The sequence below is a fragment of the Ambystoma mexicanum genome, chromosome 5q, assembly GCF_040938575.1.
Source record: "Ambystoma mexicanum isolate Mex_15411 chromosome 5q, UKY_AmexF1_1, whole genome shotgun sequence".
Taxonomy (NCBI): Eukaryota; Metazoa; Chordata; class Amphibia; order Caudata; family Ambystomatidae; genus Ambystoma; species Ambystoma mexicanum.
The window spans coordinates 416,410,452-416,427,100 of NC_090933.1; the positions used below are offsets into that span (position 1 = coordinate 416,410,452).

The 16,649-nt window shown below is 42.6% G+C and overlaps 1 protein-coding gene across 4 annotated transcripts in view; it reads left to right on the plus strand.

Moving 5' to 3' along the window:
- Positions 1 to 16,649, plus strand: part of RMC1 (regulator of MON1-CCZ1) — a 1,737,150-nt gene that overhangs the window by 1,509,021 nt on the left and 211,480 nt on the right. For all 4 annotated transcript variants that reach the window (XM_069620905.1, XM_069620903.1, XM_069620904.1 and 1 more), the window contains one exon: positions 11,969 to 12,037. In XM_069620905.1, the coding sequence (XP_069477006.1) occupies positions 11,969 to 12,037 (69 nt within the window). The remainder of the gene's footprint in view (positions 1 to 11,968; positions 12,038 to 16,649) is intronic.

A 16,649-nucleotide genomic window follows, 5' to 3' on the forward strand; every position in this document is an offset into this window, starting at 1 on the left:
TCCTATGGGATTTCCCTTTCATTTTAAACACGCCACTTTTTTGGTGCAATGTTAAAGATACCGCCGGGTTATTTATTTAATATTTATTCCCCGGTTGGGTCTTTTTGCCAGGACTCGGTTTTAAAATGGAATTTGTGTTCGCCTCTGTAACTCCAACACAAGTCGAGCCCTTTGTTCCACTTTTTGGCGGGCTTCTACACAGAAGCCTCCAAAAGTGGTGCCACTCTGTCTGGGTCTACAGGATGTGTGGGAGGGGGGGTTTAGGCACCCTGGACTGAGTTGCCTTGGCAACTCAAGTCGCACTCTTGTGTGATTGGCCCACTCTTGTGTGATTTAGCATGTTTGAGTGACAGCTAGGACTGATGAATGGGGTTTTCTGCATAAAAGCAGGGCTTTGGGGACTGGAACTTCAGAAGTTGATACAGGACCAAAGAATCCGAAGAGGGAGAAGCTGAGCCGACCTGCAACGACGACATCACCGGTGGAGCCCTGCTGAACCGTCTCACCACTTACCAACGACAGAGAAGATCTTCATCCCGGAGAGTCTTCTTCCTCTGAACTGGTGGGGATAACCAGTTCGCCCTCTTTTTCACCTTCCTGGATCGTCTCGTGGTCGAATCGCCCGTGCCAAGCACCCCGGTGGCCGGATAGCCACGCTTCACCACTACCGCGAATAAAAAGGTAGTAACTTTTAACCGGGAAACTCCGCGGCTGGGTTCTTCCCTGGCAGTGCAACGACCTCCAGCTTTATTCCACGTCGAGATCTCCTCTTCCCTTGGACGAAGCACCGACTTGCACCTGCTGCCAGGAACAACTGCCCCCGCTGGAGCTTTCTCACCATTTCAGGTACTGTGTCCCGCCTGGTCTCCCTTGCAACAGACTGTTCAAGGTGTCCCTTAAATCCCTGACTTTCTATCCTGGGGTGACTTGGGACCTGCAAACTAACTTTTCCTGACTTGATCCAACCCTTTTTGAACTATCTGCAAAAACTCTTTAAAGTACTATTCAACTGTGTGATCTTGGACACATTCCGCCTTGCTCTCTCCAAGAGTGGGCCTTGCCTATGACTTTCTTGCCCCTCAGTAGACTCTGCCTTTTCTGACATGCTCTGGTTCTCTTAAAGTGTTGGTATCGCGTATTTTCCTAATTCTGCCTTTTTCCCTCCCTTTTTAACTAACTTATTGGAGTGTCATCTTAGGTTAAGCGCTCACCTCTGTCTGAAAATAAGTGGTGTTTTAACTAAGATTTGTTCAATAAGTAATCAGGGATGTATATAGATTAATAGTGACTGTTTGAACTTGCTTGGCATATTAGTGTTAGTGTATATTACAAAGTGTGTTTTTAATTAAATAATTATATACTTTTATACCCAAGCTCTGGTCAGTGTTTGCTTGTGCTACTGTATTTTGGTACCTATCTTGTATACTCTATATACTGTCTAACTCTTCTTGAGAGAAGTCTTGCTGCTCAGCCTCAGCTACCAGGTAAATCTGGGTGGTACAGACTGCTACCAATTGGGTTTACTGCCAACACCTGTAGTCCTAAGCCTTTTGCAGTGGTCCCTAAGGGAACTGCACAGGTTTCTGCCTAACAACCTGCAAGAAGTTACGGTGAGCGGACTCTGGCTCCCGAAAGAAGAACACATCAATTTGCTAGAGTTGCTGGCTATCCGGATGGCCTGGTTGACTTCCTCCACTCTGTGTGAGGCGAGTGTGTTGATCCTGATGGACAACACAGTGCAATGCACTATCTCATCAAACGGGTGTGGGGTTGTTGGCTCTCTGCAGGGAAGCAATGTGACTATGTTCTGGGCTCTGGTGAATCGCCTATCCCTGAAGCCAGCCCATCTTGCCGGGAATGAGAATATCCTAGCGGATGCTCTGAATGGACAGTCTTCGACCTCCGACAAGTCGGCACTCTGCCAGCAAGTTCTGGAGGAGATTGGCCATTTCTGGGGGGGGAACTCCTCAGGTGGACCTCTTAATTTCCAGTGGGACCAGGCAGTGCAAGTTGTCCCGCACTGGGGACTTTCCTCCCCAGTGGACTCTGGGGAACGCATAGATTGTTTATCTGCTTTTGGCATTGATGCTGATCCCTGTAATTTCACTACTTCCCAGGAGACTGTGGAAGTTTGGGCCCATGTTGATTCTGATTGATCTGGACTGGGCCTGGGCTTCTTGACATGTCAATTGGCTCTCCACGGAGCCTCTTGACGAGGTTGGATGTTATTTCCCGCTCAGGGATCTGGGTCGTCCACACAAGCATCAACAGCCTGAATCTTCATGCCTGGCTGCTGAGAGGCTAAGGTATAAGGAGTGGGACTTGTCAAACAATTACTTGCAAGTGCGCCTTTCTGCATTGAGGCCTGTTACCAAGACAATCTATGCCCCCAGGTGGTGTAAGTTCACAACTTGGGGTTGGGAAAGAGGTCTGAACCCTTTAATCTGTCCAACTTCCTCTGTGCTGGATTTCCTTCTTTCCTTGTACTGAATGGGCCTCCAGACTGGCATTGCAAAGGGGTACCTGGCTGACTATTTCAATCTTTAAAAGGACTACTGTGCAGGGCTCTTTCTTTGCAATCCCTACTGCCATGTATATTCTGCAAGGTTTGGACAACCAGCTACCCCCATGTCGGTTTGCTGTTTGTGCCAGGGATTTTAATTTAGTATGGACTTTTCTCGTGGGAGCTTAGTTTGAGCCACTAGATTTGTGTCATGCGAGACAGCTTACTCTTAAGGGGATTTTCCTGGTAGCTATCACTTGCGCAAAAGGGGTAAGGGAGCTCCATGCTCTGTTAAATCTCGATATTTGGTATTCTCCAAGAAGGTTACTTTGAGAGTTTGACTGTATTTTCAGCCTAGGATTGTCAGAGTTTCATCTCTGTCAGAAGATCCATCTTTTCTTCCTTCATTTTTCCCTCAGCCTTACACCCCTCTAGGATAGGGGATAGGTTGCATTGTCTGAACTCTTTTCAGACCCTGTTACTATTTCTCTCAGATAAAGGACAGCAGGAAAGATGACCAGCATGTTGTTTGTTATTTAATTGTATAGAGCGCACCTTCGCCCAAAGGCATCTTGGTGCTAAAACCGGCAGAGAAGCAGCAAATTTATACACAGCCTAGAGCAATAAGGTTTTAAGAGAACGACAGAAGATGAGATAATCATAAATAGCTTGCAACGAGTAAGGCAGAGCATTCCAAGACTTTGCGGCCGCCATTGAGAGGGCTCGACCGCCCATGTGAGATAGTCTGACCCGATGAACTGAACCCAGTAAGGCCGACTGAGGACCAAGGGACCGAGCAGGAACATACTGAGAAAACTTTGCTTGAAGATATTCCGCTCCAGATTTATAGAAGGCGCGGTGGACAATGCACACAGATTTAAAGAGAATCTGCTGCTCAATAGGCAGCCAATGAAGCTGTTTAAGCAGAGGAGACATATGCGCTCTAAATGGGGGGTGAAGGATGTACCTGGTAGCAGCCTTTTGGAGCATCTGAAGACGATTTATAAGATGGCGTGGTTGACCAAATTAGTGTGAATTACAGTAGTCAACCAAACTAAGAGCAAGAGCTGCAACCACCGGCGCTTGAAATTTAGCCGGGATGAAAGGAAGGACTTTACGCAAGATTTTCAATTTAAAGTGCCCGGCCCTGCAGACAGCCGCAACCTGCTCATTCATATAGAGAGATGGAGTAATATTTAACCCCAAATTCTTTACCTAAGAAGATGACAGAGGGGATGGGCCAAAAAAAGAGAGGACTGGAGGTTCCGACAACCAGCCGTGCTGCGGTATCCGATCGAGTAAGATCCAAACGGACCAAGATCTGCCTGTTATCGCCATAGGATTAGTACCTCAAGCCATGGGATAGAATGAGATGTTGCAGGATACACTGGTGCCCATGCAGGCAAGGATGTTACTAAGTAGACTCTGTCCAGGTGGACCATTCTTTGCTTCTCTGAATGTTGCGATCTGGCTGGGAAGGATGTGCCTGGTGATCTCAGTGCCCATTGCACTAAAGGCCTGGTTACCATCTCTGCCCTACAGATGGGTGGACCTGCATTGGACATTGGTCAAGCAGCAATGTAGTCTTCACTACACAAGTTTCCCAAACATTCCTACCTGGATTCCATCCTAGGGCATGATGCTCTCTTTGGTTGACAAGTCCCCCAGAATGTTCTGATGTAGCTAGTGATTTCTCGCTCTCCTCCTTCCCAGATTTTCTGTATTGCTGTGGAAGTTGCTACCTACTATGAGGAAAGTATGGGTGAAAGGAATCCATTAGAAGAAAAAAATGGTTTCCTCTCAGTTGTCTTTCTGATAAATTGGTCTATTCTCATCGCCCTCACAATTTGACAGTGTTGGCGGATAACACATGCACGTTGTCTTTTCTGCTGTCCCTCAGATGCTGAGTTGTAAGGAAAAGGCGTAACTGAGCTCATGGGGCACAGCAACTATTTATATTCTGGCCCGGATATCACATTCATCCTCAGGATTTCCTCTTGTGGCAGAAAATGTTTCCGAAGTCAGCTGACGCTGGTGGGAAAATAGCAAAGATGAGGAATCTGTGGGTGGAACAGTGAACTCATCAGAAAGAACATTTCCGGGGCATGGCCAAGCGGCACCAAGATGGGGGCGTACGTTTGTGGATCTTCATGGCAGAGAGAAATATTCTCCAATATGGACAATAACACCAAATTATAAAGTCTTAAAAATAACTGGTTTGCAATAAGTATGCAGCGACTTGCATTCCGCCACGTTTCTTTCCTGAAATGCTTACCGCTGTTAAATGGAGCGTAATCTTCCCTGCTTTGAGGGAACTGTGGTCTGCATCTGCCAACTCGTTATCATTACCTCATAAACCATGCTTCTTTCATCATGGAGGAGGGCCAGTTTCTCACTGCGGACATCACTAAGGTCTGAGAAACAATACACTTCATGTTCTTCTGAGCAGTTAAGAGCCCTTGGAATATATACATCTCGCCCCTGTGAAGTGCGCTCATTTTAGACCCGCCAGTCCCTCTGTCCCGACACAGCGCTCTGACACTGCAGGCAGGGTCCACATCACAGACCTGATTATTATATTTCGCTCTGTTGCTGTTGGGGTGCATATTTAACCCAGAAATCCTCCCTTGATGTTCGAAGACTCTGATTTTTAATGGGGTGTCTGTCTGCTTCCTCACTCACTCAGATAATACCTCCTACGTTTGACAGCGTGACAGATCGCTCTTCACTGTGGATTCTAGATACGTTCTAAGGCCTAATTAACACTGACACCCGGTGTCTGAAAGAAATATAGCGTGTCTCCTCTTTGCAACTTTATTTTTGACAATATATTACTACAACTACATATTACCAAGTTTGTTCCCACATCAGACAACACTGTATTAAACACATGTTTGGAGAAAATCCTTGAGGAACTTAGTAACATTCACACCTCTGTTTCTACGCTTGACTTGTGCTCCTCAATTATTTAGGAAGAAATTTAATGTTTTAAAAATGAAGTCAAAATGGTTGAAGACAGAGTTGCGGGGTTAGAAAATATGCAGCAAAAAAATACTCCAATTGGAATTTGATATCACGGATTTAGAAGACAGAAACAGGAGAGACAACCTTCACTTCTATGGGATCCCTGAGGAAATTGAATCAGTGGACCCAATTTATTTTCCTACTAATTGGATCCCCATAGTGTTAAGCATTACTTTTTGTCCTACGGTGAAATTGCAACGTGCCCATCGAATAAAGCCCCGATTTTCCTCCAACAATTCAACCCTGAGACATTTTATTGCCTGATCAACAAGCTTGCCAAACTTTGTTAGCAGCCAGAAAAAATGTGCCTATCCTATTTCCGGGTCATAAAATCTTTATTTCTCCTGATTTTTTCCATCAGTCCACACAAGCCAAAAAGAAAACCTTTCTTGATATTGGACCCCTCATGAAAAATTTGGGAATCAGATATGGATTGCTTGATCCTGCGAGAATGATCATTATGATTCCAGATGGCCACACCAAGGAATTATCTGACCCCAGTAATCTCTTAAACTTGCTTCAATCTATCCAACCAACTATGTTGGAAACTTCCTCAGACTCAACAACACCTGTATCCAAAGCTGAGCTATTCTCACAACCCACTTTTAAAAGAACTAAAAATAAACAAAGTAAATTCAGCACTACTGGCAGCAGATCCAAATCGTCGGCCCCTTCTAAACCTCCTCACAGCCCAGACCGCTTTAGAGATAAATTCAGATTACCTATTAAAGCAGCGCAACCATCTTTCTTCCTTGCAAGCCTAACTTGATATCTTTTTGAAGTCATGCTTTGTTGGTCATTACTTGCAGACATATTAATTGAAATGCTTTCTTCTTATTGTACTTCAGCTTTTCTGTATTGTCCTATCTTTTCTTATTTCTATGTTAGCTCTCTTTATTTCCTGTCGGGCTGCTACTGTATCTAATGCCCTATTCATCTTGACCTTCTCAAACTCCCATGATATTCTTGCTTTTATGTTCTTTTTTGTGTATTCCTTATTCCCCCTTCTATACTTTTTCTTTCCTTTCCACATGAATTCTTTTACAAGTTTTGCTTATCTTTGTGTAACATTACTTTTGTTTTGTGTGGCCTTCCCCATTTATCTCCCCTTATGTATCATTATTGCTACAATGCACGTTGGTTAATACGCCACTTGTTCATTGTTTGTTCTGTTGAAGGTTGTACAGTGTATCAGTTTATCTATGTTCTATTTGTAACCCACATAGATCATTCAAGCTACCTCAATATATTTATAGATAACTATTAAAATTGTAACTTGGAATGTCAAAGGATTCAATCACTTTGAGGATATTGTCTGGGTTGGGATTACCCAGACGTTTGGAAGGACCTTGTGTGAGGGTCTCACCTGTTTCTGTTTCATTTCTTGCATATATTACCATATACCATATATATACCATTCATACAACAAATTATATCATTTGTACAAAAGATTTCTTTCAAGTTATCTTAAAAGTTGAAGCACTCATTCTTTAGACATAGGCGTTCTTGTGTTGTCCAATGTATTTCGGTCATATAGATCATCTTTAGGGACCACTTTCTACAAAGCACAACCAAACGCAATTTGTAAGTGATTGACAACATTGTAATGGTATCTCATTTAGATGTGTTTATACATGAGCTATATTCACCTGCCTGTGTTGTCCATTGTTCTTGTATGCGCTTCATGTATTTGTGTTTCTTGTCACTGTTGTGCTATTCTTAGATCTAAGCCTTAGACCTCTGTTATTCACTGGTGACCTGGAGTTTAAGGCATACACTTAGCCTTGTGATCTAGGTTTCCTAACATCCTAAATAAATAGCATGGTACATTAGTTTTACATACCTTGTGAAGATAAGATTAGATTTACTGTTTCAGTTACCACTTCCTGATGTCCTATGGATGTATCTGGCAACAGAAGGGGGTGGGGGTAAGTATTGGGATTCAAATGGGCATTCCGCTTGGTTCCTCTATGCTGGGGGAAACCTTATCTAGGTTTACAGGTTTCTCTAGCACTTAACCTAGTTTCTGGGTACTTCAGTCACCTCTGTACAACAGGATCCTTCTGGGGTGGATCTCTGTCTCCAAAGGCTGGTTTTAAAAACTGGCAAATTGAAAAAAATGGCGCCGGATGTTGTGGGCACGATGATGTCATCACGAGCCAGCCGCCATTTTGTTTGCTTTCACGCACAAATGGAATCCGAGTGTGTTTTTGTCTACTTTGCTTTTAAATTGCAAGCATTGTGTTTATTTTGTCCTGCTATTGATCTGTATGTGTAATGCAATGTTGTTCGAATACACTATGCCTCAGTTTGATTCATACAGATTGTCACCCTGATGTTAAGGATTATACTTTCTTTTCACCCCCTCACCAATCCTTATCTAGAATAGATTACATATGTATTGATCCGTCATTAACATCAAATTTTATCAATTCTGAATTGGGCTCTATAATTTCAGACCATCGTGCCCCAGTTATTACTACATTAGAATGGATACTTATGCCCAGACTTTCACCAAGATTGAAATTCAAATCTTTCTTTCCTAAATTATGTCACTTTTATTGAAAGAACCAATACTTTTATTAAAGATTTTTTTTATATCAATCACCCAGATCATACTTCAGTTCCCAATAACTGGGATGCGTTCAAAGCTACTTTGCGTGGAGTTATTATCCTATTTGCCGCTTCTAAAAAAACGACAAACTGAATCGCTTTCTAATAAATTGTTAGCTTCCATTAAAAAACTTGAAACATTTTATTATAGCAACAAGGACCCTAATATTGCTAAAACTCTCATGAGTAAACGTATAGAATGTAACAAATGATGTACTGATAAGGCTGCCAATTATATACTTTGCTGCAAATGTTATAGTGGATCAAATAAAGCATGCACAATTCTGGCCAATTATTTAAAAATTTAGAATGGCTCATTACATCTATTACTTGCCCTGATGGCAAAAGATTAACTGAAGAATACGATATCAGTAAGGCTTTCGTAGACTTCTATTCCAACTTATACTCTGCGTTCCTCCATTAAATTGCCCGAAATCTAATCCTTTTTCAAGCAAAACCAAAAGAATCCTAGAGATCCTATTAATCTATCATCACTTAATAATCCCATCTCTTTATTAGAAATCAAACATGCCATCCTAGACGTTAAACCTGGGAAAGCTCCAGGCCCGAGTGGTATTCCATCGATTCTTATAAGGCATTTATAGACTCTATCTCTCCCAAGCTTTTAGAAATATATTCCCACTTTGTCGATAACGGTAATATCGCTTTGGAGAAGCTCTTCTTATACTATTTCGCAAACCTTTCAAAGACTCTGCATTCATTAAAAGCTATAGGCCAATTCCCCTGATGAATTCTGATTCCAAAATTGTAGCTAAACGGCTTGAAATCTTCCTTCCTAAACGCATTCATATTGATTAATCTGGTTTTTATCAAGGATCGTTACACATCCTCCAGCACCAGACTACTATTTAATGTTTTGTCCCATGCCCAGAAATCAAATGACTCATTAGCTCTTCTTGCTTTAGATGCAGAAAAACCATTTGATCGAGTTTCCAGGTCTTTTATGCTACAATCCTTAAAGTGGTATGGATTTTCTCCTTATTTTATTAGTCTTGGCCAAGTTCTTTACTCGTCTCCCTCTACCTGTATCCTCATTAATAACTCCCTCTCTCCTTCTTTTCAATTAACAAGAGGCACACACTATGGTTGCCCATGTTCTCCATTACTGTTTAATTTAGCCCTTGAACCTCTTTTACCGACTATCAGATCAAATGTAAACATAAAGGGTATTCTTTTAGGTAATATTGAAGTTAAGTTCTGCTTATGCAGATTACATCTTATCATACCTATCTAACCCCACCTCTTCTATGCCAAACTTAATCTCTACAATACAAGAGTTTTCTCTAGTATCTGGGTACAAATTAAACCTTGACAAGTCTGAATTTTTGCCACTCACATATGCATGCACTTTTTCTAACACTCCGCTTTTTGGAATGTCATGGCAGTCTTTGTATATTCAATCATTTGTTTTACATATTGCTAAGGACATTAACACTACTATTGATCTTAATGCTAATCTTATGTTTGAGAAAGTTAACAATATGATAGCTGAGTGATCACCACTTTTTTTTTATCTTGGTGAGGACGTCTTGATTCTATCAAAATGATGACCCGTCCTACCATTTTTTATTTTCTTTTAATGATTCCTATATCTTTACCATCTAATTATTTTAAAAAACTTAATTCTTTGCTTTCAAAATTCTTATGGAACCAAAAGACTCCAAGAATTGTCGTAAATAAACCTAGACTTGCTGGGCGTGTTACATTCCACAATTTCCTATTATACCATAAAGCCTTTATTCTCGAACAATTATCCTAATATTTTTATTGTGAAAATAAATTACATGGATGTATATTGAGGCCAATATAATTGCTCCACTTACCCTTTTTCATTTTCTCTTAGACATATCTTGCCCAAATATCACTTCTTTTCCCTCCCTACATTTCTTTAAATCTGGAACAAACTCCCAACTAGTTCTTTGTCTCAAACTGATATGGGATATATTTTCTTTTGGTTTAATACATCTTTTCCTAACAAATCAGACTCAAATATCTTTAATAGATGGAACTCTTTGGGTATTAAACTTATAAAACATTTATTTCATAATATTACAGTAATCCCGGATGCACCGTTCATCGATCTCTTATTAACTCTTTAACCAAATCCTTACCTACATTAAGTAAAAAAATCCCCTTCACTGCTGTTATCCGTGTTATACAAACCCTCCATCAAAGCTACCAAGCTTTACTCCTTTCTAAATTAATTGTATAGTAGAAAACTGTTCGGTAGAACTTTAATCAGGCAGTCGGAGTTAGCCTGGAATGTCCAACCCTCCTCAGACATGTAGGCCGATATTTAGAAACTGTATTATTCTTTAGAAGCTGCCAATCTTACTCATACTCTTTTCTTTATTTTGAATCGTGCATTTCTTACTCCCTCAAGATTTGCCAAAGCTGCTAATAATTCATCAAATAAATGTTGGTCATGTCATCTTCCCAATGCAGATTTCTTCCATTTAATCGACAACTGTAAATGTGTTCATTCGTTCTGGTCCAAGATTTAGGTTTGCCGTCAAAAGATTTTTCATTTTCAAGGATCTCTTTCACTTTGCAACCTAATGATTGGTCCTACTGGGAACCCATATTTACAAATAATTGAATGTCCTAGTCTATTTAACCTTTTTATTAGCATTGCATTTCATTTAATTACCTCTAATTGAAAGATTCCAGTAAAATATTGTCTTCATACATTTTACAGAAAATCTGACATTTTTATTCAATATCTTAACGGTTCTGATTAACTACTTTTTACATTGTCTTGTTATTACTATGTATTTTCGAAATGATATTCCCTTTCCTCTTCTTCTCCCTTGTTTTTTGTCTCATTTAGTTTGTCTACCCAGTTCGTCCAAATTGTTTACGCTACTTCAATTTCATTATTATTATATAGTTATTTAAAATCTTATTTATGTTCAAATATTATTCTTAAAATTGTATTTATTACTCATGTTTTAAATGTATTAATTTATAATAATCATATTAATGAACAACAACAAAAAAGAAAGAACATTACCACGAGTTAGTTAATTTGTTCTACTAAGCAGGCCCTGCCCAGGTGGATTGTCCTTTGCATTTCTCAATGCTGTGATCTGGACAACAAGGAGGCTGCTGAGTGTCTCAGCGCCCATTCTACCAGAGGCTGGGAGGCTACTTCTGCCTTGCAGAGTACTGTCCCAGTTGTGGATATCTGTGAGGCGGCTACATGGGATTCTCTAGAAACATTTGCAAAACTTTACTGCCTGGATTTTGTTTTCGGTCAGGATGCCCACTTCGGTCATTCAGTGCTCGCGTGTGCTTTGGTGTAGGCGGGATTGCCTCTTTCCTCTTCCAACCAGGTGCTCTTCTGCTTTGGTAATATTCGTTCTCATGGATTAGTCCTGCCTCCAGCAGATTTGTCATCACCCTCCCAGTCTAACCCTCTTGTGGATAGTTTGTAACGTCTTGGTATTCTACACTCCCTCAGCCGATGAGTGCAGGGAAAGTGATAGGGCGAAGCTGTTTCCATACATACCACCCATGATAACAAACCCAGAGCCTCGGGTACCAACAACGCAGAGCCAACATGGAGACACAGCGCACCCCCTGGTTGTTGGAAAGCAAATCTGAAGCCAGCTTGATGCTGGAGGATATATTTCTAAGGTGAGGAGTTTATGGGAGGAAAAGCTAGTCCATCAGAGAGAATATTATCAAAGGTAAGTAATGTGTTCTTCTTTTTCCTATTTGTTTTAATGCAGAAGAGTAACCTAGATCCATACATTGTAAACTTTCAGTTTGAAGCATTTACTAGTTTCATGGTTTCTGTTCTAGGCATGTCTGCTGCTTTCTCTAGAGAGCATTTATCCTCCTGCACATCAACTTTCTCTGGACATGTTGAAGGTAAGAAATCCTATGCCCATACAACCAAAGCAAATAACGCTCTGTTGTATTGAATGCAGACTAAAGGAAAGAATAATTTGATTGTATCAAATGCAGGTTATCAAACTCTGAGCACCTGTCTGTGAAGACACAAAGGTTTTACCAGAAATTGACATTGCTGAAAAGCTTGAGACACATAGCAAACAATTTTGACTTCTACAAACAAGCAGTGCAAGCATATTTTATTTTATGGTACTTGTATTTGTAATGATGGCCGATACATAATGTACTCTTTGCTTCATTATGCTACCCTGCGCCTCTGCATCAGTGATGCAGCTAGAAGCAAACATACTGCACCTCTACACTGCATTGCGTGCCAACAGACTCAAACTGCATTGCCCACACAAAAGGTTATTGCATACTCAACTTGTTAAATTAGATGTTTTCCCACAGTGTAGTTTCACAAAGCCAAGTGGGGATCGGAGAGACTTAGACTCTGATGGTCATTTAATGAGGTTTTATTTATGAATGAACAAAGCAAGGAGTTCAACGAATGCAATAATAGTATGTAATTTACTTTGGGTGCAAATGGGGCAATCAAATTGCAGGATGGCTTTTCCAATAAGTTACTCTTCAATTATCTGTCTCAAAATCTGTGTTTGCCCAGAATCCACAGCAGATAACATTCATTCGCAATCTGAACTGGTTTGTTCGCTAGTCCTGCAGTCTATTTATTTTTCTTTCTAAACAACATTTTATTGAGTTTTTTAATCACGACAGACTCCAGGGTGACCCGGAATTGAACAAGTAAAGCAAATTACATTTTAGTAATCAGCCCTCCTCCTTCCTCCCCCCCGTAGAAGTGTACAAAGTGGGAAACAGATTTAAGCATTTCAAACATTGCAGCTAGTGACCGTATAGCCACGGACATACAGCATGTAAGCCCCAAAACATGGGGTTTCACCGTTCGGGCTGGTCGGTCAAGTTCACCGCCTGTAGTCTCACCGGGCATGAGAAGGTGTTATAGTCTTTCTGCATATAGGCCAGGAAGGGATTCCAAGCAGTCATGAAAGTCAGCAAGTAGTCTTTTATATTAGCCGACAGCTTCTCCATAGCTATTATGTTCCAGACTTTATACAGCTACATATCGACTTTTGGGGGCTCCCGCTTTCTCCACAAGTGGAGAACCGGCAATGCTCTTGCAAGCAAAGGATACGTAGATAGGCTGCGGCCTGGCACTGTACAGCCCTGCAGCCAGTTATTGTTAAGTCCCAATATACACAGCAACAAGTCATCTGGAAAGTCGACCATTAGGATTTCCTTAAGCGCACCTCGAGCCAAAAGCTTTGTAACAGCGAACATCTTCGCAAGACATGCAGTAAAGTCCCCTCCCCACTAGTACCCCTCCAGCACAACCTATCGTTTTTCAGGTTGATGTGATGGAGGCTGGCCAGTGTTTTGTACTAGTGTGTCAAAATCTTGTATCTGGTTTCCCTCAAACGCAGACACAACTAAACCCCATTACCCCTGTAAATCTTTTCCCAGTCCTCCAGGGAGACACTAGTACCCAGATCTCGCTCCCAGGCATTGCAGTATGAGCGAAGCCCATCCCTCCAGGTGACCGAATCGCCCCATAGAGTTTCGATATTAGGCCCCTAGTGCCCATGACTTTCTGAAACACCTGTTCTATCTGCGTTAGATCTCTTGTTGCTTCAGCCACATTGACGGGTTGAAGAGCCCAGTGCCTCTCCTCCGTGTATTTAAATCTGTCGTTTTTCTCAAGTCCTCCCTCTTCCCTTCAGCCCACAAATGTGTGAATTTTCCCATTCAGAAATAAGTCTCCCAACTTATTTGGCCCTCTGTCCGCCCATCGTCGGAACCCCCATCAGTATTCCCCAGTGAGAAGTCCTCGTTATACAGAAAAGGGGTAAACCGGGATGGGAAGGTGGTGGCCCCACCCTCACTTCCAACACTGTCCCAGGTCTCAAGAGAGGCCTTTGTAACAGGGCTTAACTTACATAAAGGCTTAACGCCCGGGCGCACTGTGGGAGCCACAATTGTGTCCACATGTGGCTTCCAGCCACGCTCTGTTCCATGCTAACCCAGATCCTCTCGGATTCTTTTTGCACCCAGTCAACCAGGGGGCGGATTTGCGAGGCTTTATAATAATCCCAGAGCTTGGAAAAAGAAAGTCCCCCTACCTGTCCCTCGCTGCGTATTGTGTTCTTATTAACCCTGGCGGAGCTCCCATTCCATAGAAAACGTAATAACATTGTGCCCCAGGTCCCTATCGTCACTCTGGCATTGGAAACCGGGATTGATTGAAAAAGATATAAAAAGCGTGGAAGAATGTTCATTTTGATTAGTGTCATTTTCCCCAACCACAGCCCGCCCCAACGATCCAAGTCCTTTCAAATTGTCCCCACTAGTGCTGGATGGTTGACCCCAAACAAGTCTTCAGGTTTACTAGTTATGTTAACTCCAAGATACCTAATACTTTTGACGGCCCATGCAAAGGGGAATGACCGCAGGAGGCCCTCCTTCATGCGAGGGGGGGATATTCAGGCCCAGGACCTCTGATTTGGCCTAATTTATTTTGAAATCAGAGGCTCTACCATAGCCTTCGAGCTCTCTCTGTATGTATCTCAGGGATTCCAGGGGGTCTGATAGGGTTAGAATCGTGTTGTCTGCAAAGAGATTGAGTTCATGGTGTGCACCCCCAAAACCTATACCCATAATACGCTCATTAGTGCAAACCCGTGCCGCCAACGGTTCCATAATGAGCGCGAACAGGAGCAGGTACAGAGGGCACCCTTGTCTGGTGCCTCTAGTGAGCCGGATCGGCTCAGTAGTAACACCATTGATCAAAGGTCTTGCTGAGGGGGACTCGTAGTGAGAGAGGATCATTTGAATCATTTTGGGTCTGTAATGGAATTTCCGCAAAACTTCACACAGGAATTTCCACTCCACCCGGTCAAATGCTTTTTCATCCTTGAGTGCCAACAAAAGCGTGTGATTTGGGTTCCTTCCCGATTTATCTATTAGGTGTATGATCCTTCTTATGTTGTTCCCTGTGCCCCTCTTATAAACACTGATTGATCTGGGTTAACAAGGGTCGTCATGAACCATTCAAATCTGGTGGTAAGGATTTTCGTAAATATCTGAGAGTTCAGATTGAGTAGGGCTATGGTCCTGTAAAATGAGCATCGTTTGGGCTCTTTGCCTTGCTTGGGTATCAGGGTCACCTGTGCTTCCGTCATTGAGGCCGGTAAGTGGCTTCCATTCCTCACTGAGTTCTACACGTCGGCCAAGGTCTTGGCCAGTATTTGGGACAGTGGTCTATAGAATTTGGCTGTAAGGCCGTCGGGGCCTGGGGCCTTATTCGGTTTCAGGGTTTTAATAGCCTGAATAACCTCTTGTGGGTCGATCGGGGCCTCCAAATATTCCCTGTTTCCACACAGCTTACGCAGGTCCCCCCTCCCTCTAGATAGGCCTGAATGTCTTCCTGGAATGGGGCACTGTAGGTGTAGTGGTCTATGTAGAAAGCATGGAACAATTCCCGCTTCTTTACCTCACCCCCCCACACTGTGCCCTGGGCATCAACAAAGGATTGGATAAACGCCTTGCCTGTTTGTTGTCGAGGAGGTGAGCCAGCAGTGCCCCCGGGACATTCCCCTCTTCATGGAATTTGTGGCGCACCCGGAGCATTCTTTTTTTCAGATTTTTGGGTTCTCAGGAGCCTCAGTTGGCTCTTGGCCACTGTCAGAGCCCTATGTCGCTGCCTGGCGGGAGTCACGGTAAAGGATTCATTTGCCCATTTCACCTCTCCCATTAGCTGTTCTTCCGTCAGTCCCCGTACCTGCTTCAGTGTGGTCGCGCTCGCTGAGTTTACCCCTCTGACAACCACTTTCAGTGCATCCCAGTGGATGCCCCTCACCATTTCCTCCGGCCAGTTATTGTAAAGGTATTCCTGCACTGCCTTCTTCAACTATTCTAGGCAAGCCGAATCCCAAAGGGTTCCCAGTGGAAGTCCACACTGGCGTGTCTTGCAGATTTGGTACCAGTTCTTCATACGTATTACCACCATGTCATGGTCCAATAGGGTCATGGGCTCAATGTCTGTCGACAGGTTAAAATGCATCATACCCGTTGGGACCAATATATAGTCAATTCGAGATGCAGAGATATGCACGTGTGAGGTGAAAGTGTAAGCAGAGCTGTCGGGGTGTAGGGTACGGCAAGCATCTACCATGTTGAGATCAATTATGCACTCCTTAAGAGTAGGCGATGCTGAGCCCACAGAGGAGTGGGTTGAACTGGATGGACCCCAGCCAGTCCATAAAACTGGGGGTCTCCAAACAGCCCTTTAAGATGAGCAGCAGCACCCTCGAGATTGATGGGGATGCAGATTCGTACTCTTGCATCAAATAATAATGACAACTCAATAGTTTAGCAAAGGGAGTCCATTTAATGACAAGTACAGAAAACAGGGAGTTCAATGAACATCAGCAACCGCTCTATCTTCCTTCTCGCTTAAACTCAAATTCATTTCAGAAGAACATCACGTATACCAAAAACTCGTCATCATTGACGTGTAATCTTAAAAACCTAACATGCAACTCGATTGGTTATA